Source organism: Dasypus novemcinctus, chromosome 9 (genome assembly GCF_030445035.2).
Source record: "Dasypus novemcinctus isolate mDasNov1 chromosome 9, mDasNov1.1.hap2, whole genome shotgun sequence".
Lineage (NCBI taxonomy): Eukaryota > Metazoa > Chordata > Mammalia > Cingulata > Dasypodidae > Dasypus > Dasypus novemcinctus.
The window spans coordinates 118254823-118277118 of record NC_080681.1 but is presented as its reverse complement, the minus strand read 5'-3'; the positions used below and the strand labels follow the sequence as shown (position 1 = coordinate 118277118).

The 22296-nt window shown below is 53.5% G+C and overlaps 2 protein-coding genes across 7 annotated transcripts in view; one reads left to right on the top strand and one right to left on the bottom strand.

The window, feature by feature from the left end:
* SPEN (spen family transcriptional repressor) overlaps window positions 1-10739 on the top strand; it is a 115468-nt gene extending 104729 nt beyond the window's left edge. For both annotated transcript variants that reach the window (XM_004472159.5, XM_071217766.1), the window contains 5 exons: window positions 120-8274; window positions 8648-9133; window positions 9302-9496; window positions 9872-10030; window positions 10489-10739. In XM_004472159.5, the coding sequence (XP_004472216.1) occupies window positions 120-8274; window positions 8648-9133; window positions 9302-9496; window positions 9872-10030; window positions 10489-10620 (9127 nt within the window). In that variant the 3' untranslated portion in view covers window positions 10621-10739. The remainder of the gene's footprint in view (window positions 1-119; window positions 8275-8647; window positions 9134-9301; window positions 9497-9871; window positions 10031-10488) is intronic.
* A 2362-nt stretch (window positions 10740-13101) lies between these two features.
* The window catches only part of ZBTB17 (zinc finger and BTB domain containing 17), a 42767-nt gene continuing 33572 nt past the window's right edge, over window positions 13102-22296 (bottom strand). For all 5 annotated transcript variants that reach the window (XM_058304330.2, XM_004472158.4, XM_071217768.1 and 2 more), the window contains 14 exons: window positions 19923-20129; window positions 18920-19108; window positions 18173-18313; window positions 17720-17845; window positions 16153-16394; window positions 15907-16049; window positions 15492-15792; window positions 15030-15117; window positions 14825-14941; window positions 14603-14723; window positions 14237-14367; window positions 13756-13965; window positions 13563-13652; window positions 13102-13483 (listed from right to left, as the gene is read on the bottom strand). In XM_058304330.2, coding sequence (XP_058160313.1) covers window positions 13200-13483; window positions 13563-13652; window positions 13756-13965; window positions 14237-14367; window positions 14603-14723; window positions 14825-14941; window positions 15030-15117; window positions 15492-15792; window positions 15907-16049; window positions 16153-16394; window positions 17720-17845; window positions 18173-18313; window positions 18920-19108; window positions 19923-20127 — 2388 coding nt within the window. In that variant the 5' untranslated portion in view covers window positions 20128-20129 and the 3' untranslated portion in view covers window positions 13102-13199. The remainder of the gene's footprint in view (window positions 13484-13562; window positions 13653-13755; window positions 13966-14236; window positions 14368-14602; window positions 14724-14824; window positions 14942-15029; window positions 15118-15491; window positions 15793-15906; window positions 16050-16152; window positions 16395-17719; window positions 17846-18172; window positions 18314-18919; window positions 19109-19922; window positions 20130-22296) is intronic.

Genomic DNA, 22296 nt, shown 5'->3' with positions numbered 1-22296 from the left:
CTAAACAATGACTAAATGGCAAAGATGTTTAGAAACAAGGCTTTCCAATTTCATATATATGATTTAATGCATAAATGACAAAGAAATGAACTAATAGTATTCACTTCTTCTTTTGGCAGAGAGGAACGAAGGGGATCCTATGACTATAACCAAGAGCGTACATATTATGAGAATGTTCGTACTCCAGGTACATATCCTGAGGATTCCAGGCGGGACTATCCAGCTCGGGGGAGAGAATTTTATTCAGAATGGGAAACTTACCAAGGAGACTACTATGAATCACGATATTATGATGATCCTCGGGAATACAGAGATTATAGGAATGATCCCTATGAACAAGATATTCGGGAATATAGTTACAGGCAAAGAGAACGAGAAAGAGAACGAGAAAGATTTGAGTCTGACCGGGACAGAGACCATGACAGGAGGGCAATTGAACGAAGTCAGAGTCCAGTTCACTTGCGACGTCCACAGAGTCCTGGAGCATCTCCCTCACAGTCAGAGAGGCTACCAAGTGATTCTGAGAGGAGGATTTACAGCCGGTCCTCAGACCGAAGTGGAAGCTGTAGCTCACTTTCCCCACCAAGATATGATAAGATTGACAAACCTCGTTTGGAGCGCTATACAAAAAGTGAAAAGACAGATAAAGAGCGAACTTTTGATCCTGAGAGAGGGGAGAGAGAAAGGCGCTTAATAAGGAAGGAAAAAGTGGAAAAGGACAAAACTGACAAGCAGAAACGAAAAGGAAAAGTTCATTCTCCTAGTTCTCAGTCTTCAGAAACAGACCAAGAAAATGAGAGAGAACAGAGCCCTGAGAAACCAAGGAGTTCTAATAAATTGAGCAGAGAGAAAGCTGACAAAGAAGGACTAGCAAAAAACCGCCTAGATCTCATGCCTTGTGTGGTTTTGACTCGAGTGAAAGAAAAGGAAGGAAAGGTGATTGATCATGCTGCTTTGGAAAAGCCAAAAGTGAAGCTTGATAATGATACTGTCAAAGCTTCTGTGGATCAGAAACTTCAGGTCTCTCAAACTGAGCCTGCAAAGTCTGACCTGTCTAAATTGGATTCTCTTAGAACAAAAGTGCCAAAGGAAAAGGGGCTTTCAAGTCACATTGAAGTAGTAGATAAGGAAGGCAGGCTTAAGCCCAGGAAGCACCTAAAACCAGAGCAGACCACTGATGGGATGAATGCTGTGGACCTGGAGAAACTGGAAGCCAGGAAAAGGCGGTTTGCAGATTCAAATTTGAAAGCAGAAAGGCAAAAATCGGAAGTCAAGAAAAGTAGTCCAGAGATGGAAGATGTTCGGGTAGTTTTAAAAAAGCAGCCTGACATATCATCCAGAGAAGCCATTCTGCCAAGGGAAGGAGAGTCTGAAAGAAAGCCTGTGAGAAAAGAAGTTCTTAAAAGAGAATCCAAAAAAATCAAACTAGATAGACTTAATCCTCCTGTTCCCAGCTCTAAAGACAGTCAGGAGCTTGCCAGTATTTCTCTTGGGGTTGGCTCAAGGCCGAACACAGACCTGCAGGCAAGGCTAGGAGAAATAGTAGGTGAATCTGTGGAAAATCAAGAAATCCAGTCAAAAAAACCTACTCCCTCAAAACCACAGCTGAAACAGCTGCAGCTACTAGATGATCAAGGACCAGAGAGAGAGGATATTAGAAAAAACTATTGTAACCTTCGTGATGAAACACCTGAACATAAGTCAGGCCAAGAGAAACCACATTCAGTAAATACTGAAGAAAAAATTGGCATTGATATTGATCACACGCAGAGTTACCGAAAACAAATGGAACAGAGTCGTAGAAAACAGCAGATGGAGATGGAAATAGCCAAGTCTGAGAAGTTTGGCAGTCCTAAGAAAGATATAGATGACTATGAAAGGCGTAGCCTTGTTCACGAGGTGGGCAAACCCCCTCAAGATGTTACTGATGACTCTCCTCCCAGCAAAAAGAAACGGATGGATCACCTTGATTTTGACATCAGCACCAAGAGAGAGAGGAATTACAGAAGTTCACGCCAAATCAGTGAAGATTCTGAAAGGACTGGTTGTTCTCCCAGCATTCGACATGGTTCCTTCCATGAAGATGATGACTCCATTGGCTCCCCTAAACTATTGTCAGTAAAAGGGTCTCCTAAAGTAGATGAGAAAGGCCACCCATATTCTAATATAGCAGTCAGGGAAGAGTCCTTAAAATTTAATCCTTACGATTCTAGCAGGAGAGAACAGATGGCAGACATGGCCAAAATAAAGCTCTCTGCCTTGAATTCTGAAGATGAACTGAATCGTTGGGACCCTCAAATGAAACAAGATGCCAGCAGATTTGATGTGAGTTTCCCAAACAGCATAATTAAGAGAGACAGCCTTCGAAAGAGGTCCGCACGAGACCTGGAACCTGGTGAGGTACCTTCTGATTCTGACGAAGATGGTGAACACAAATCTCATTCACCCAGAGTCCCTGCATTGTATGAAAGTTCCCGATTGTCTTTTTTATTGAGGGACAGGGAAGACAAATTACGTGAGCGAGATGAAAGACTCTCTAGTTCTTTAGAAAGGAACAAATTTTATTCTTTTGCATTGGATAAGACGATCACACCAGACACTAAGGCCTTGCTTGAAAGAGCTAAATCCCTCTCTTCATCTCGAGAGGAAAATTGGTCTTTTCTTGATTGGGACTCCCGATTTGCTAATTTTCGAAACAACAAAGATAAAGAAAAAGTTGACTCTGCTCCAAGACCTATTCCATCCTGGTACATGAAAAAGAAGAAAATTAGGACTGATTCAGAAGGAAAAATGGATGATAAAAAAGATGATCATAAAGAAGAGGAGCAAGAAAGGCAAGAATTATTTGCTTCTCGTTTTTTACACAGTTCGATCTTTGAACAAGATTCCAAGCGATTGCAACATCTAGAGAGAAAAGATGAAGAATGTGACTTCATTTCTGGTAGGTTATATGGGAAGCAGATATCTGATGGAGCAAATAGCACTGCTGATACAATTCAAGAGCCAGTAGTTCTATTCCATAGCAGATTTATGGAGCTAACACGAATGCAACAGAAAGAAAAAGAAAAAGACCAAAAACCCAAAGAGGTTGAGAAACAGGAAGATACAGAGAATCAACCCAAGACCCCAGAATCTGCTTCAGAGAATAAAGAGTCAGAACTGAAAAATTCTTCAGTTGGGCCCCCTAGTGTCACAGTTGTAACTCCAGAATTAGCACCATCATCACTAGAGAAGACAAATAATGAAAAAACAGTGGAGGTACCTCCAGTAACAGAAGAGAAGACCGTGGAGCCCTCATTGGTCTCAAAGGAAGCAAAACCTGTCTTGGAACTAGCTCCTCTCTCTGTGGAACAACCTGAACAAGCAGACTTGCTCCTAGGAGTAGGCACCAATAAAGATGCTGCTGTGACTCCCGTGGTTGTTGAAGAAAGTTCATCCATTGACCAACTGCCTTCTCTGGATACCAAGCCTCCAACTCCTGGGGCCTCATTTTCTCAGGTAGAGATCAATGTAGATCCAGAACCTGACAGTACCCTACCCCCTTCAAAGCCAACTCAGAAGTCTGAGGAAGATAATGAGCCCAAAGCAGAAAAGCCAGATCCAGCTGCTAATGTTGAGCCTAATGCAAATCAAAAGGCTGAGGTTCCTGAGTTTCAGCCTCAAGCTTCTGAAGACTTAGAGGTTGATCCTCCAGTTGCTGTAAAAGATAAAAAAACAAACAAAAGTAAACGTTCCAAGACCCCGGTACAGGCAGCTGCAACAAGTATCGTGGAGAAGCCTGTCACAAGGAAGAGTGAGAGAATAGACCGGGAAAAACTGAAACGGTCTAATTCCCCTCGGGGAGAAGCACAGAAACTTTTAGAATTGAAGATGGAAGCAGAGAAGATTACAAGGACTGCTTCTAAAACCTCTGCTGGGGACTCTGAACACCCCGAACCAAGTTTGCCCCTCAGCAGAACAAGACGCCGAAACGTAAGGAGTGTTTATGCAACCATGAGTGACCATGAAAACCGCTCTCCAGTAAAAGAGCCCACAGAACAGCCAAGACTGACCAGAAAGAGATTGGAGCGAGAGCTTCAGGAAGCTGCAGCAGTACCTACTACCCCGCGGAGGGGACGGCCTCCAAAAACACGCCGTCGAGCTGATGAAGATGATGAAACTGAGGTGAAAGAACCAGTCGAAACACCCAAGGCAGCTGAGGGATGGAGGTCCCCTCGATCTCAAAAGTCTGCAGCTGCTAGTGGTCCCCAAGGGAAAAAGGGAAGAAATGAACCAAAAGTTGATAGTGTAGCTGAACATCCTGAGACTGAGATGGGCACCCAAATAAACTTGAAAGACAGTAACACAAAATCCAAACCCGATAAAGAAGAAGCGGGAAGTGAGCAGAAACGTGATAGAAAAGAACTTAGCACAGACAAAAATCTACCTGAAACTCCCCCTATTGAAGTGGTAGAGAAAAAAGCCCCTGAAAAAAACTCCAAGTCAAAGAGAGGAAGATCTCGGAATGCCAGGTCAGCAGTGGACAAGTCTGCAAATCTGAAAACTGTGGATGCTAATGTCAACACGGCTGTGGGGGCTCCAGGCCCGGCAGTAGAGAGGGAAGCTGGGGTTGTGGCAGGCTCCCCCGAGAAAGGTGAGAGCTCCCAAAAGGAGGGTCATTCATCACCCCAGTTGAAAAGTGATGCAGTTGACCCTGTTGATCCAGTCAAGGACCCAGAGGAGGAAGATGTGTCTGATTCTAAACTGTCACCAGAAGCTACTCAGTTAGCCAAGCAGATGGAGCTGGAGCAGGCTGTGGAGAACATTGCAAAGCTCACTGAAACCTCAGCCTCCTCGGCTTACAAAGCAGCAGCCACAGAGGCCCCAGACGGCCTCTCCACAGAGGACAGGGACAAGCCTGCACATCAGGCGAGTGAAACAGAGCTTGCTGCAGCCATTGGCTCCATCATTAATGCCATTTCTGCAGAGCCAGAAAATTTCACAGCACCTCCAACTTACCCAGCAGAATCTCAGACAGTTCCACAGGCCCATCCTCAAGTGTTGCAGCCTCCTGAGGAAGAAATGGAGCCTGAGACTGATGAGGCCGTGTCTGGCATCTTGGAGACTGAGGCTGCTACAGAATCTTCTGGGTCACCAGTCAGTGCTCCTGGCCCCTCAGCAGGCCCAGCAGACACCAAGGAAGTCAGAGGGAACAGCAGTGAATCCCCCCACGCTGTGCAGGAAGCCAAAGGGTCAAAAGAGGCAGAAGTCGTTCGGAAAGACAAGGGGCGCCAGAAAACAACTCGGTCACGCCGCAAACGGACTATAAACAAGAGAGCAGGGGGTGCTGCAGAGTCCCATGTCTCTGACTCTGACCGAGCTCAAAGCAAGAGTCCTGCTGCAAATGAGGTGATGACAGCACAACCCCCAGAAACTCCACAGGAAGAAACACAGACTGAAGAGCCCCCCTCCACTCCTCCTGAGTCCTGTATTTCTGACCCAGGCCAGGCTCCATCAATGGAGAATTTGTCCCAAGAAAACAATATTGAAGAAAAGACTCCAACTAAAGTGTCAGCGCTTCCAGTCCTTCTCCCTTCTTCACAGCCCATACCAGTAGATGATGAACATCAAGCCAGATTCAAAGTACATTCAATTATTGAAAGTGATCCAGTAACCCCACCTAGTGATTCAAGCATATCTACACCCACAATTCCTTCTGTAGCTGCAGCAAAACTCCCAACCTCTCTTTCCTCTGGGGGAATCCCACATCAGAGTCCTACTAAAGTGACAGAATGGATAACAAGGCAGGAGGAGCCACAAGCTCAATCCACCCCATCTCCAGCTCTCCCCCCAGACACAAAAGCCTCTGACATTGACACTAGTTCCAGTACACTGAGGAAAATCCTCATGGACCCGAAATACGTGTCTGCCACAGGCGTCACTTCCACTAGTGTCACGACTGCTATTGCAGAGCCTGTCAGTGCCACCCCTTGCCTACATGAGGTACCACCCCCTCCAGTTGAATCTAAAAAACCTCTTCTAGAAGAAAAACAAGGAACTCCAGCTACAAACATCTCTGACACACAGGCTTTAGAGGTTCCAGTGGCCACTGACAAAGAAAAAGTGGCACCAGTCATTGCTCCCAAAATTACTTCTGTTATTAGCCGGATGCCTGTCAGCATTGATTTGGAGAATTCCCAAAAGATAACTCTGGCAAAACCAGCTCCTCAGACCCTGACTGGACTGGTGAGTGCTCTGACGGGCCTGGTGAATGTCTCTCTGGTTCCAGTAAACGCCCTGGCAGGCCCGGTGAGTGCCCTGAAGGGTCCCGTGAAGGGCTCAGTGACGACTCTCAAAGGTCTGGTGAACACTCCTGGTCCTGTGAATGTCCTAAAAGGGCCAGTGAATGTGCTGACAGGGCCAGTGAATGTGCTCACCACTCCGGTGAACACGGCCATGGGCGCAGTGAATGCCGCCATGGGCACGGTGAATGCCACCACAGGTGCAGTGAATGCCACAGCGGGCACAGTCAACGCTGCAACAGGGGCAGTGACAGTCACAGCAGGTACAGTCACTGCTGTGTCCGGTGGTGTGACTGCCACAACAGGGGCAGGGGCAGTGATTGCCCCACTGGCAAAAGGCAAGCAGAGATCAAGTACCAATGAAAACAGTCGGTTCCACCCAGGATCTATGTCTGTGATTGATGATCGCCCAGCAGACACAGGCTCTGGTGCTGGACTGCGTGTGAACACGTCTGAAGGGGTTGTACTCCTGAGCTATTCGGGGCAGAAGACTGAAGGCCCACAACGGATCAGCGCCAAGATTAGTCAGATTCCTCCAGCAAGTGCCATGGACATTGAGTTTCAACAGTCAGTGTCCAAGTCCCAGGTCAAACCTGATTCTGTCACACCTTCTCAGCCTCCATCTAAAGGTCCTCAAACCCCTTCAGGCTATGCGAATGTGGCCACCCATTCTACTCTGGTACTGACTGCCCAAACATATAATGCATCCCCTGTGATTTCATCTGTTAAGGCCGATCGCCCGTCCTTGGAGAAGCCTGAGCCCATTCACCTCTCTGTGTCCACCCCTGTCACTCAGGGTGGCACAGTGAAGGTTCTCACCCAGGGCATAAACACTCCCCCAGTGCTGGTTCACAACCAGCTGGTCCTCACCCCAAGCATAGTTACCACTAATAAGAAGCTTGCTGACCCTGTCACCCTCAAAATAGAGACTAAGGTCCTTCAGCCAGCTAACCTGGGGTCAGCTCTTGCTCCTCATCACCCTCCTGCTCTGCCTGGCAAACTGCCTGCAGAAGTGAACCATGTCAACTCGGCGGCCAGCACCCCAACAGATCGAACTGTCTCCCACTTGGCAGTCACAAAGCCAGACACACATTCTCCTCGACCAAGTGGGCCCACCCCATCTCCGTTTCCGAGGGCTTGTCATCCCAGCAGTACTACATCCACAGCTCTCTCAACTAATGCCACAGTCATGTTGGCTGCAGGCATTCCTGTGCCTCAGTTCATCTCCAGCATACATCCAGAGCAGTCTGTCATCATGCCACCCCACAGCATTACCCAGACTGTGTCCCTCAGCCACTTATCCCAGGGCGAGGTGAGAATGAACACACCCACACTGCCCAGCATCACCTACAGTATCCGGCCGGAGACACTTCACTCTCCTCGGGCCCCGCTTCAGCCCCAGCAGATAGAGGTCAGGGCCCCTCAGCGTGCAGGTACACCTCAACCTGCCCCAGCTGGCGTGCCTGCTCTAGCCTCCCAGCACCCTCCTGAGGATGAAGTACATTATCACCTCCCTGTCGCTCGAGCTGCAGCCCCTGTGCAGTCAGAGGTGCTGGTCATGCAGTCTGAGTACCGGCTGCACCCATACACCGTACCCCGGGATGTAAGGATCATGGTGCACCCTCATGTGACAGCGGTCAGCGAGCAGCCGAGGGCAGCCGATGGGGTGGTGAAAGTGCCGCCAGTGAGCAAGGCCCCTCAGCCACCAGGGAAAGAAGCTGCCAAGACGGCAGATGCCAAAGCAGCAGCTGCTCCTCACAGTGAGGCCCGCATCCTCACAGTCACCCCCAGCAACCAGCTCCAGGGACTGCCTCTCACCCCACCTGTGGTGGTGACCCACGGAGTACAGATCGTGCACTCCAGTGGAGAATTGTTTCAGGAGTACAGATATGGCGATCTCCGTACCTACCACGCCCCGGCTCAGCTCTCACACACTCAGTTTCCTGCTGCTTCCTCAATTGGCTTGCCTTCCCGGACCAAGACTCCTGCCCAGGTGAGATAGTCAAGTTTCCTCCCCCCATCTGTTAGACAAAGCACTAGAGGGGCTCAAAGGGCTCAGAACAAATCAGCCTTCAATCAAAAGATAGTGGTTGGGGTACAAGAGAACTAGTCAGATAGGCCCTGAAATATTTTAACCTTGGTGGGGGGGAGAGGGGAGGGGTAAAAGCAAGGCACAAAGGAACTTCCTAAATTTCAGGATGAGACATGTAGGATCACATTGCAGAGTGCTCAGGAGCTCTTTGTGGGAATGGTTGGAGTGGGTGGCTCCTGCCTGCAGGGATGGGCAGGAAGAGAACCTTTTTGGTAATTTTTTGGAGCAAGCTATTATGCACAAGACTCTACTCTGTCTCTTCTCCCACTCCCAGGGCCCTCCACCGGAAAGTGAGCCTGTGCAGTCCTCTCAGTCCACACAACCTGCACAGCCCACACAACCCGCCCAGCCTGCGCAGCCCACCCAGCTCAGCCAGCCCAGCCAGTCACCAAGCAACAAAATGCCTCAGGTCTCCCAGGAGGCAAAGGGGACTCAGACAGGAGGAGTAGAGCAGTCTCGCCTCTCAACTGTACCTGCAAACAGGCCACCTGAACCTCTTGTCCAGATTCAGAGAGCCCAGGTGGAAACAGGCCAGACTTCCTACCCCTCTCCAGTGTCTGTCTCCATGAAGCCTGATCTCCCGGCCCCTCTTCCTGCTCAGGCTGCTCAAAAGCAGCCATTGTTTGTCCCCACGACCTCAGGCCCCAGCACCCCTCCAGGACTGGCTCTGCCGCATGCTGAAGCCCAGCCCACCCCCAAACAAGATTCTTCTCCACACTTGACTTCCCAGAGACCTGTGGATATGGTTCAACTTCTGAAGGTAAGTGTGGGCAGGGGTCTCCTCTATTATCCCCCAAGCCATGTGCCATGTTAAAAGTCCTAAGACTCCCCTGTTGACAGACCAGTGAGTTGCTGCCTAAGGGCCATGCCCACCATGGCTCAAGTCACCAGCCTGGAGCTCACTTACTATTTGTTTCCCTTTGAGCAGAAGTACCCCATCGTGTGGCAGGGTCTGCTGGCCCTCAAGAATGACACAGCTGCTGTGCAGCTCCATTTTGTCTCTGGCAACAACGTCCTGGCCCATCGGTCCCTCCCCCTCTCTGAAGGGGGACCCCCGTTGAGGATCGCCCAGAGGATGCGGCTGGAGGCTTCACAACTGGAAGGGGTTGCCCGAAGGATGACGGTAAGACCTAGGTCCTTGGTGAGCAGTTGCTGAGGGCAGCATTTGGCCTTGCCACTGTGACCCCACCTAATCCCAGGAAGGAAAGGTATAGGCGGCCCTGCCTGCCAGCTTCCTAGCCCATCACAGGACTCAGTGATGGCATTCTTGAAGTGGACAATGAAGGGGGCATTGTCCTTTCTCCATTCGGGGGTGTGAAATGTCTCTAGGCCCAGAAACTAGGCTTTTTTCATTTGACAGATATTACAGTGGATTTAGAGTCATTGCAGCAGGTGGGGCTTTGAGGACTTAGGAGCTCATTCCCTGGGCTGGACAAGCCTCCCTCCACGGGCTGCTGTTTTGGTGAGGAGGCCCCTAAATCACTGACCTCTGCTCCAGGTGGAAACAGATTACTGCCTGCTGTTGGCTCTACCTTGCGGCCGTGATCAAGAAGATGTCGTGAGCCAGACTGAGTCTCTCAAGGCTGCCTTCATCACCTACCTGCAGGCCAAGCAGGCGGCAGGGATCATCAATGTTCCCAACCCAGGCTCCAATCAGGTTGGTCTACTGTCCTTCATGCACACATGTGCAGGTGGGGCTAGTCTAGGGCTGGCTTATGAGGAATTCCATGGTGGCATGGCTGATCAGTGCCCACGAGCACAGTCAAGAGAAGCTCCCCAGAGGAGGTAGCACAAGGGCACTTTGGGTAGAGGAAACAGTGTATGCAAGGAGAGTCATTGGAGTGGCTGAGAACAGCACAAGTTTTTCTTTACCTTAAGGATATAAAAGAGGTTCTCAGGGCAGTCGTTTAAATAATTTTCTGATACTTTCTAGGTTTCTTCTGGTAGACATTAACAATGGCAATTTTAAGTTGGTTGGAAAACTGACCTTAGCCTGGCTTTCTACCTTGGGCCTCTTCAGGGTAACTACTCAGAACTGTCCCAAGGTAGAATGGTACTTGAGTAGGTGACATAAAGACAGAGGGTCCCATTTTTCTCTCTTGTCCCATTCTTCAGCCCGCCTATGTGCTGCAGATCTTCCCACCGTGCGAGTTCTCTGAGAGTCACCTGTCTCGCCTGGCCCCTGACCTCCTTGCCAGCATCTCCAATATTTCTCCCCACCTCATGATTGTCATTGCCTCCGTGTGAGCCGCTGAACTGTCACCACTTTGGTGTATTTTCCTGAGGCTCTGCAGCAAAAAAATCAACACAGGACAACCCAGCCAAGTGGAGGAAGAAGCTGCCGAAGAGGACAGACTCCACTGCCAGACGGCCAGCCTCCCGCCCTCCCGCCCGCCTGGCTTCAGCCAGACACACCTTCTCTGGGCAGTGGTGCTGCTACCTTGTATGTTTACATGATGCTTTTCACCCAAGGACAGACTACCATGTACTCACTCGCAGACACCTTGGGGCTGGGTTTCTTGCTCCTCTTTCGGAGAAAGGAACAGGGCAGTGGAATTAATTTTTGTTTGTTTTTATTTTTAAGAAACAAGAAAACAGAACTGCCTTTGCACTAAACTAGTGACTAGGACTTTTGCACAGTGATGACAGGCTGTGACACTCTGGATGTCTTGTGTATGTGAACACATACGTGGACTCTAATGCAAGACTTGGAACTTCTGCCGAAACCTTGGGGTCGAGGAACATTTCATTGGGTTTTTGTCCCCATTCCCTCCCTTCCCCTCGCTCATATGGATGTGTCACCCTTCTTAATTCTCCTGCCGCCACCATCTCTGATTCACCTGGGATGTACAGTTTACAATCAAAAAAAGAGCAAACACAAGGATAGTTAATTTTCTTTCTTGGTGGGATATGCAGAACTTGGGATGTGTGTATATATAAATATATAATATATAAAAATATATATAATACTGACTTAAAAAATCAAATTCCCCCGACATACATTTTTTTTAATCTGTGCCAAAAATGTGTTTTCAGAGAAAATCTTATTTTCATACTCAGACTTTGTATCGTCACTCATTTGTATAAGTGCGCTTCGTTACAGCACGGGCCCTGCCCCAGCGACGTGGAAGTGTCACACAGCACCTGTACAGAAAGACTGGCTAAGCCCTCCTCCTGTTACCTGGACCTTTCCCCCCAACTTCCTAACACTTATTAATTTATGAAACTGTTTTTCTCAGCGCAGTTTTGTTTTGTGTGTCCATTGGATTACAAACTTTATTAAAAAATACAAAACACATCGTGTGAATGTGATTGTCACTTCGGTGGGAGAGAGTAGCTAGCCCTCACACCACTTTTGCTTTTAAAGAGAGCCCCTTCCGTCTCTCCATGAAGCTCATAGATGGAACCTGCTATTTAGTCGGTCTTCCCCCTAGGATCATTTTATCTTGTGCGAAAGAGAATTGTATCACAGATGCAGAACTTTCACCATTTTTTTCAATGTTATGGTATAAGTATTTGTGACATTTTAAGGTCTTGATTGGTTCTGAGGTAAAGTTGAAGGCACTTCAAATTCTGACACAGAATAAAACCACCCCCCACACAAACAAAACATCTTAGGTAACTTTGGGTTTCTTGTCTCTTGCCCTTTTCCTTCCTCCCAGTATGGTGCAAAGCTAGGCCCTGCAGAAGCAGAGGATGCATCCCGGCCAGGCTGTACTCCTGGGGTCCAGTTAATCCTGTACCTGCCTCCAGACAGGAGGACAGGAGAGGTGGGCAACTCTTTCCCTACGGCTGGGTCCACTGGTCCACTGCAAGCTGGGGAATTTGGGGTGGGAAGAAAGCACAGAACATGAGTCCTACAAGAAATGATGGCCTCACTTGTGCTATCAAATGGGGCTCCTACAGATAAACCTACTTTTGGTGCAAGAAGATGGTATCTCTGAGGTATTACAACTGCTGGGGGCAAACTGAGAAGGGGTACAGAGACTGTGGCTGAGGTTTCACCAATGGGAGTCAAAATGAGCTCCAAAATTGTTACACCAGCCCTGGCTTGCTGGTCTAGTTTAAGCAGCGCTGTGTTCCCCTTTCCTCACCCAAGCTCCCGGCTGCTCATTAGACTCCATTGATTCAGGGCAAGTAAATGTTTCCAGAAGATGGCACTGGCTCGGCTTTCATCCTCAGAGCAGGCTTATTGGTGACTCAAGTGCAGAGAAGCCCCCCTGCTTTCCCAAGCCCAAGAGGATTGAGCCAGTGGCCTGCTGGCCAGGCTATCTGCTCATGCTGTGGCTCTGGCTGAGTGGACCCCTACTGGCTCACTCTGGGTTGCCTGGGTCCTGGCAAGCAGTCTAGGCCAGTCCTGCTGGCCCCTACCCCCGGCTTTCCAGTCCCTGGGCCGAGGGGCAGAAGGGTCACAGCTGTACTCCACGGGGGAGAGGGCTGGTCAAGTCCTCAAGGTGAGATGCGAAGCCTCCCAAGAGGAGGCTGACTGAGGGGAAGGGCACAGGGAGCCACATGCCCCCTGGGCCCCTAGTGCGCTGCCCATACCCCAACTCGGGGCCGAACAGCCAGCTGTGTTCTGGGTAAGTCCTGGGGGCTCCAGCCCCATTCTGCAGAAGGAACAGCCTGGCTTTCCCAAGAAGCAGGTCTTGACTGGCTGGGGTAGTTCTTCTGTGGCATCATCCACAGCTGCCAGCTCCCCCCGCCCCCCACAGGGAGCTGTAGGCAGCATTAGAAAATAATCAAATTTATTCTCTCTCGGGATGGGGCACCCCTCTCAGTTCCAGGGTGTCATCCGTCTTTAAATAAACAGGAGAAGGGATGCCTGCTCACTCAGCAGGAGGCGGACATTCAGGAGCTGTGGGTGGGGTCTCTGCCAGAGTGGGCTGGCCCTCAGCCCCGTCCCGAGGGCGGAAGATCAGCTCCCCAGCCTGCAGCACCTGCCCGGCTGGCCATGCGCCGCCTGGCCCATACTGCTGGTAGAAGTCCGGGTCCGCCTGGAACATGACCAGGGCCTGGGCCGTGTGGATCCGCACGTGCTGGGCCAGGCTGTTCGCATCCAGGAACTTGTCCCCACAGGAGTCACAGGCATAGAGGATCTGGGTGTTGGGGTCTGTGGGAGGTGGGGGCACAGTAAGGACGGGAAGGACCCCTGGGAGCCACCAGCTTTCACACCCTGGACAGTCCCTTACCTGCTTCCTGCACTTGCTTCACAGCTTTTGTGATCTCGGCTTTAAGTGCTTCTGTCTCATCGGCTGTCACTGGCGTCCCCACTGGTACCACTGTGGGCAGAATCAGGAGGATCTGAGGCCAGAGGCACCGGGCCCATCCTTGGTACCCCAGAGGAAAAGTGCCTTGGACCGCCCTGATGTGCACAGCTCGCACCTGTGAGCTGAGTGACGGCCGTGGCTGCCAGTGCCTCAGTGGCCAGCGTGACCATGTCGTCAACTGTGACCACGCTGACCTCGCCACCCTCCTCCGGCTCCAGGATTTTAATGCCAGCCTTGCCCTGGTGCACGGTCTTCACGTGAGAGCGCAGATTGTCCACCCGGTTGAAGCCGCGACCGCACTTGTCACAGAGGTAAGGCTTTTCTCCTGGGGGAAAAGGCACGGCTATCTCTGGGCGGGGGCTTCCCCAGCAGCCCTGTCTTTTTCAGCAGAAGTGCTCAGAAGTCTCCAGAGGCACCTGCACCTTTTGGAACCTCCAAGAAAATGGGGTCTTTGTTGGAACTGAACTACCTTCAAGGTCATCTGCAGCAAGTGCCAGCAACTACAGCTGGGCCTGGGGGAAGCTTGCCTTCCCACCCACTCCCTGCCCAAGAGGGGCTGTGAAGGGAGGCCGACAGGCAGGTGGGCACAAGCTCACCAGTGTGGATGATGATGTGCTTGGACAGGTCCCCCACGTTCACGAAGGCCTTGCTGCACACGCTGCACTTGTGGGGACGAATGTTGTCATGGTGGCGAATGTGATTGGCCAACTGGCTGGACTGGACGAATCTGCAGGGCCACAGAGGAAGGGGCTTGCACTGAATTGCTCAAGCCTGGGACTGGGAAGCTGGGCTAGGGCCTCCTGCCTCAGCTGCCAGATTGGAGAGGAGCCCTGGGACCTAAACCTGGGGCTGGAGCTCCTAGTTTGCTCATCCCCAAAAGAGCCCCAAGTTTGTTTCCTGAGCCCCTTCAGTGCTGGGGATGCCCCTGTGCCTGGGCAGGGGTGAGGCAGTGGGGGCAGGACCTCTTGCCACAGCGCTCGCAGACGTAGGGCTTCTCCCCGGTGTGCTGGCGCACGTGGGCGATGAGGGAGCTGGCTTGGGTGAAGGCCTTGCCGCACATCACGCACTGGCATGGCTTCTCGCCTGGGGACAGGGCCAGGAGAAAATGTTGGTGCCTCCTTCCCGTCCCTCCTCCCTTCTGCCCACTCCTCTGTCACCCCGTCCCTTGGGGCCTGCTCACCCACCCGTGTGGATGCGGACGTGCCGCTGCAGCGCGCCGGGGTCGGCAAACTGCCGCTGGCAGTGGACGCACACGTAGGGCTTCTCCCCGCTGTGGATCCGGAGGTGCCGCTTGAGGTTCCCTGCGGTGAGGAGGGAGGCGGGGCATGGGGCACGACGGGGGGGTGGAGGCGGGGGTGGGCGCGCGGGCAGCCGGGCAGCCGGGCCTACCTGAGGTGGTGAACTGCTTCCCACACTCGCGGCACTTGAGGGGCCCATCTGCAATGTGGATCTTCAGATGGGCCTTCAGGTTCCCCACCTGTGCCCAGGCAAGTGGTCAGAAGGGCCACCCCAGAGAACTTGGCGGTGGAATGTTCTAGGTCTCAACAGTGAAAGTTAAAACCACCATCACCCCAATCCCTCCTCAACCTGCCTTCCCAGTTTCCTCAGGAGAGGAGTCAAGAGCTCTATCCTGGGGTGGAGAGTCATTTTCTCCTCAGCCAATACCACCTCTTTCTCCACAGAAATACGTGCCTCCTTCCCACTGTCTTTCCTAGAGCAGCACTGGCCTCTTAGACGGGAAGCTCCTGGAGAACAAAGGCTGCCTCTTCTCAGTCTCCAAATGAGGGCTTTCGACCCCAGAGTGCCCCGCCCCCAGTGTTCCCACGCGCCCCATGCGAGGGGCCTGCAGACCTGGTTGAACTTTTTGTCGCAATGTGGACACTTGTGCTCCTTGTCAGTGTCGTGCGTCTCCAGGTGGCGCATCTTGGAGGTGGGGTCAGAGAAGGAGCGGCCGCAGTAGTCGCACTGGTAAGGCTTCTCGCCGCTATGCACCAGCTGGTGCCGCTTGAGGTTGCCGGAGGTGGTGAAGAGCTTGCCACAGTCATCGCAGCGGTAGCGGGCCTCGCCCGAGTGCCGCTTCTTGTGCAGGTTCAGCAGGCTGATGAGCCGGTAGCTCTTGCCACACTCCTCACAGCCATACGGCTTCAGCGGGCTGCAGGGTCAGGGGGCGCCGAGAGAGAAGGGGCTGTGGGTTCCAATAGGGCTGGGTCAAGGGAGGGCAAGGGGTCAGGGCCTCGGGCCCCAGAGGCAGCAGGGGCACCCCTACCTGTGAGTCTTCTCGTGGGCCTTGCACGCAGCCGGGTCAGAGAAAGCCTTGCTGCACTCCCGGCACGAGAAGGGCTTCTCGCCTGTGTGGATGCGGATGTGCCGCTTGAAGTTCCCTGTGTGTGTGAACTCCTTCCCACAGTCCTGCAGGGCGCAGCAGGGAAGGGGTGCGTGAGGGGCTGCTGGGCTGGGGGACCGGGCACCAAGGCTGGGCAGGGAGGGCTGGCTCCACCTGGGGGCCTCACACCTCACACTTGTGGGTGACGGAGCCGTAGGCCTTGGACTCGGTGCGGTCGCCGTAGGTGCCTGAGCGCAGGCTCCGGGCCTCCGTGCCGAGCTCCTGCCCAGAGTCTGTGCCCGCCGACTCCTCATTCTCCTCAGGGGCCTCTCCGTTTTCCAGGGGGCGCCCCTCTTCCTTGACCACAGCAGGCCCAACACCAGCCTCGTCTCGCTCTCCTTCTCCTTTCCTCGCCAGCTCCACCTCCATTTCTGCAGAGAAAAGGGAAGCCCAGAGGAGGCTGGGTGGACAAGAAGGAGAGCCCGAACTGGTAACTCCCCAGTCGGGCCCAGCTCTTCCTCATCTCTGCACCCATCCCTCTCCCCATATGGGCTCCTAGCAGGGCCACCAGCAACGTAAGGGAGTGACAGAGAAATGGTCCCCCGCACTGGCAGGGAAGCACCAGAGGAGCCTGCTGACCTGGGTGGCTACTGCTTGTGGAGGACAGGGGCTTTGGTCAGCCTGGGGGCAGCTGCACGGCAGCAGAGGCAGCGTCAGCCAACAAGCACTGGGGGGGGGCTCAGGGCTGGAAGCAGCAGAGCTGCTAATGGGGAACCTGGCCAGGAGCAGCAACCAAGAAACCAATCTCCAAATTCAAGAATGAGAAAAGATGACATCTGTCCAAAAGCCCAAGTAGGGTGGTGTGGCAGTTTGATAATGTTTATGAATTCCAAAAACAGATATTGGATTATGTTTGTAAACTGATTGTTCCCCTGGGAATATTAGATTATATTGGATTCAGAGGTTTTACTTTTACTTGATTAAATAATGATTAAGGCTTTGATTGGGCCATGTCAGCAGGACGCTGAGTCTCCGCTCCCTTGGTGGGCAAAGATTCACAGAGAAACTGCATGGCAGAAAAGGGAGCTGAGGTGGCTCGAGCTCCTCTCTCCCACTTGGGAGGTCCCAGAGCCTCTCTCCCACATGCCGGGTCCCAGGTTCTGTTCCCGGTGCCTCCTAAAGAGAAGACGAGCAGACACAGAGAGCACACAGCAAATGGACACAGAGAATTTTGATACTGGAGCCCTGGGAAGTAAACACACAGAGAAGCAGATCCATGAGGAAAGAGAGAAGGCTTCGTTAGACATGGCAGAGGCCCCGGGAAGAGATGAGCCATTCGCCTGAGAAGTTACAGCTGACCTTGTGGAGAGAACAGAGCAGCTGAGCCCAGAGAGGAATGAGCCCCGGGAGAGAGATGAGGCATATCCCAGCCTATAGCTGATATTGGAAGAAGCTGGGACCAGGAGCCTTAAGAGGAAGGTGAAGGCTGAACCCTTGCAGAATTTGGCAGCCATCTTGCTCCAACACGTGGCAACAGACTTTGGTGAGGGAAGTAACTTACACTTTATGGCCCGGTACCTGTAAGCGTCTACCCCAAATAAATACCCTTTATAAAACCAACAGATGCCTGGTACTTTGCATCAGCACCCCTTTGGCTGACTAACACAGATGGCTCAGAGGGGCCCAACTGGATGTACGAGTGGGAGGTCCAGTTAGGGGTGCAGCTGCACGGCGAGAGCCCGGCTGGAGGGGCTACCTTGCTCCGAGCTCTCTGACAAGGCGGCCTCAGCTTCTGTGGCAGCCATGCCGCTGGTGGGGTCTGGCTTGAGCTCTGCTGGCAGTGGTTCCCGTGGGGCATCAGCCTTCTCTGTCTGCTCGGCACCTGGGGGTGGGAGGGAGAGCCCAGGAGGCTGGATTGGGACAGCCCCCGAGGGTGGCTGAACCCTGGAGGGGAACCCAGTACATTAAGCTCAGGCTGGCTGTGTCTCTGGTTCTGGTTGGAAAAGACAATCTCAGAGTAAACGATGGGTCCTTCTGGGTACCCAGAGCTCAAGAAGTGCGGTTACCTGTGCCACCCAACCTCCTGCCACCAGGACTCCCTTGGGGAAGCCCCTCACTAGGATGGGCCCAGGTTGTTGGGATGGGGGACAGGGTCCTGGCCTGCCCCCGCCTCCCTACAGCACCAGCAGGCCCCGGGGTCCCAACTCACCACTGGCTGCACTCTCGGCCTGGCCACCTCGCTCCTCTTTGGGCTCCCTGCCTGGGCCTGGGGGCGCACGGCCTCCTGCCTGGTCCAGCTCGCTCTGTGTGATGCCACCAACCTGCTCCTCTCTGGCTCTCTTGTCCCCTCCTGGAGATGGAACAGGACAGACCTGCCATTTCCCATCGAGTGCCCACCACTGGGAGGGGGAGCTGACCCAGAGTTTGCCATCTTTTCTGGATCTTCCCTGTGGACACATCTAAGAAATGATTTGCTGTTCTGTTGATTCAACAAATTATTCCAAGGGCCCGTGGGGCCAGCTCTCAGCTGGGCACTGGGAATACACGAGCAGCTGCAGTCGCAGTCTCTGCTCTCATGGGGTATACAGTCTGGTCAGAGACAGACCTCATATTTGATCAAAGACACTGACCAGAGATCAGTGCTTAGAAGGAAAGAACATGGTTCTTTGAAAGATACAAGAAAGGTATCCGACCCGCAGGAGGGCATCAGAGGGCAGGTGAGGAGGTAAGGAGGGCAGAAAGGAGGACCAAGGAGCATGCAGGAAGCTGGTGAAGGGCCAGGAAAGGGGCAGGCAGAGGGCCCCCTTGGAGAGAGGCTGCTCCCAGATTCACTGAAGCTAAGCCTCTCCAGCACCCCACGATGGTGGCAGGGCCAGCTGAGGAACTGAAACCCAGAGAGGGGACGCAGAGCCAGAGGCAGAGCCACCTGCTTGGGAAAGCTTGCCAATCATCGTACCCTCTGTGGCAGAGGCAACTGTGTTTTCCCCAGGGCTGGTGGCCGGCTCGGTGAGTGACTTGAGGGCGTGGCAGGCCGTGACGATGTCCTGCATCTGGAGGAAGCTGGCCACTGCCAGCACGTCATCCACGTTCTCGGGGCTCAGGCTCAGCTTGGCTGTGTACATGAACTCCAGGACCTGCCCCAGGCCTGCCAAGGACACAGCCAGCCGTCACGGACCCACCTCGGGCCGACTCCACTCAGCAGCAGGTCCCAGGGCATCATGAAAAGCAGAGTGGCAGGCCACCGGGGAGCCTCAGCTCACAGGGCTGTGAGGGCTGCCCTCTCACCCACCACCCAGCCACTGTACTTCACACCAAGGGTCAGCACAGGCTTTCCATCAGGGCTCTGCCACCAGCTCTCCATGTGACCTCCAGACAGGCCACCTAAGCCCTGTGGGTCTCAGTGTCTATACCTGTGAATGGGGGAATAACAGCCTGTCCTGACCTCACAGCATGTCATGCCATCCTGAGTTGGGGGACCAAATCCAGGCCAGCTCCTTCCTCAAGCCCAGGCCTTCCTGATACAGCCCTTCCCCTCCCCATATGCAGCCTGGCCACCCCATCGTCGTGCCACACGTTCCCAGTTAGCCCTGGGGTAGGGGTTCAGGCCAGACTCGGCCGTGGAAAGGGGCCGGGGCCCAGAGGCCCCCCTGCTCTCTGCCCCTGGTGACAGGGCTCGCCCCGTGCTCACTCTGGGCAAGAGCTCACTGCCAGCCTGCCCCCGCTGCTCCTCCCCTTGCCACCTAACGCCAGATAAGAGAGGCCCCCACTGGTGGCAGCACCTGAGCACCCACGCTGTTGCGGCCTGAGGCCCGTGAGGGAGGTGGCCTGCCCCACGGCTCGAAGGCGGCACTCTCCAGGGCCGGGGGCCAAGGCAGGAGGACCTGGCCCTGCTCAGCACCAGGACCCAGCCGCAGCCTCGCGGCCTCCCCCCAGCCCGGCCCTCGGCCCGACCCGGGTACCTGCCGCGTTACTGATGTCCAGGTGCACCACATCCTTCTGGTCCACGAAGAGCATCTTGAAGTACTCGCTACAGGCGGCCAGCACGGCCTTGTGGGCCTTAAAGTCCACACCGTCCACCACGAAGGTGCAGTCACACAAGAGCCCCAGCTGCCGCTGCTGGTTCAGCCGCTCCAAGACGTGCCGGCTGTGCTGGGGAAAGTCCATGGCTGCGAAGCCAAAGGGCCTTCATGTTAGCATGGAAAACGGGTGCCCACTGGTCTCAACTGTCAATCCCAAGCTTCCCAGATGAAGACAGGCAGAGGAGGGAGGCAGAAGTAAAACAAGCCTCAGCGAGAGGCGTCTGCCACGAAAGGACAGATTATACCAGTTGTCCACTGCAAGCCAAGACCAGCCAAACTTTCACTGGCCAGGAGTTTCCAAAAAGCACTGGGGGACCAATACAAAGCAGTTACTTTTAGGTCATGCCAGGTAATGACATTAAAAATTAAAAATCAAAAACAAAACTGATTACTGCCATCATTTCAAGAAAGAAAAGACATGGCCAGTTTAACTTTCTTTTTTTTTTAAAGCATCTGGCTTTATGAAAATTTTATCTTTGTTCTTAATTTTCTCATTTTGTCATGGAGAGGTGAAATGTGTGTTTAGAAAGATAACAAGGCAGACTTCACCACCCAAAGTTTCCAGAATCAGCTGAAGACGACAGACGCTCTGGCCACTCGCCTGTGGCGTCAGCAGGACTTTGGCTTCCCAGGTCCCCTGCAAAGCCCTGCAGGACTCGGTCTCTCTGCTTTACAGGCTGAGAAACCACATAAACTGCGGAGTCCTCTGCCTCCAGACACCTCTTCCTGATGACTATCCCTGCAGAAACGATGAAGCCTGACCCTGGCCGAAGCTGCTGGCTGGCCCAGCCGCGGCGCCTTAACAGCCAAGGGCCTCACTTCGTGCCTGGAAATCCCACGACTGTCTCAAGTGAAAACACTCAGAAAAATTCCATGGCCTGGTGCCGAGTGTGACCATGAACTGCACAAGTTGACACTAAGTATCTCCCCCAGCATGGCCCAGAGGCAGCCCCAGGATCAGTTCTTTTCTAGAAAAATAAGCAGGCCCTCCTTTCTACGAAGAACCAGCTCGGGGATGTTTCGGGATAAACGTCAACACCGCTCTCTGGGTGGCTACAAAGACCCATGGGGGAAAGGCTGTCACGTCCCAGCCCAGAATCTGACAAAAGGCAGTGGTTTCTCTTCCAGCTCTTCCAGAACCGAGTCTGAACCTCTGCTCTGTGGCCTGGGTCAGCTCCGAGCACCTCCAGGCTGCTTCTGAGCAGCTGAGGGTGACACTATGGGGTCCCTGGCTCCAGCCGTCTTCCGGGTTCCATCAGCCTCTTGAGGGTGAGTCACTGCTGCTGCAGCTCTGGACCCGCAGGGACTTTGTGTGGGCGCCTGGCTATTAGAAGCCACGACGAGGGCACTGCCCCACCTCGCTTAACCAGTGCAGATCAGCTCTGAAGGACGCAAAATCCACCCACTCTGTGGGCATTTCAGAAGTGGGCTGTGTATCTGCTGTAGGTGGGCAAGGAACCAGCACGCTGGGGGACGTGGCAGTGGCCACCAGCTGGGAGCCCTGGCTTGCCAGCCTGAGTCCTGCACGAGGTACTGCTGTGGAGGGAGCCCCGCCCCCACGTCCCAGGGCTCCTGGTAGGGCCGCGCAAACGCACGCTCAGACCTGGAGGCACCGCCTCGCCGACATGGCAGTTGTATCTGTAAATGCCTGTGGCAGGGAAAACCTGAAGGCCAGCCCTGAAGTCAAGAGGGAGGCGTGCCAGGCAGCTTGGCCCTCTGTGTCCGCGCAGCCAAACCCGCAGCCTCAGCACAGAGCTGCCGGGAGCAAAGGCTGCAGACGACACAGGACACCGCATCAAGGCGTCTGTCTCTAGGGTCTTTAAGACCTGAAGGAATGTGAGGGGGAGTCCTGGGATGCCTTGGTCCTGAGCAGGAGAAAGCTAACACAAGAAGTTTTTGGAGAACTTGGAAAAGAACCAATGTCCAGTTCATGGGACTAAGCACCCACACCAGGGTGCTGGGAGTACCTAGGGCCAGGACCTGAAGGGGGTGTGCACCGGGCAAGGCATGGAAGGAACTAAAGGCAGGACGGGCCTGGGCCCCATTAACCCCAGAGCTGCCTTCTCTGGGCTACAGCAGAGAGGGATGGGCACAGAGGGGTGTGTGGTGAGGGTCTCCAACCTTGGAGCAAGTGCAGAAGGGAGGCACGGCGGCCCACGCACGGCAAAGCCCGCAGCTGCTTCCCGTGAGTCTGGGCAGCTGCAGGGAGAAGCCAGTCAGAGCTTACAAGTCAGAGCCAAGCCCTTCTGTCCTG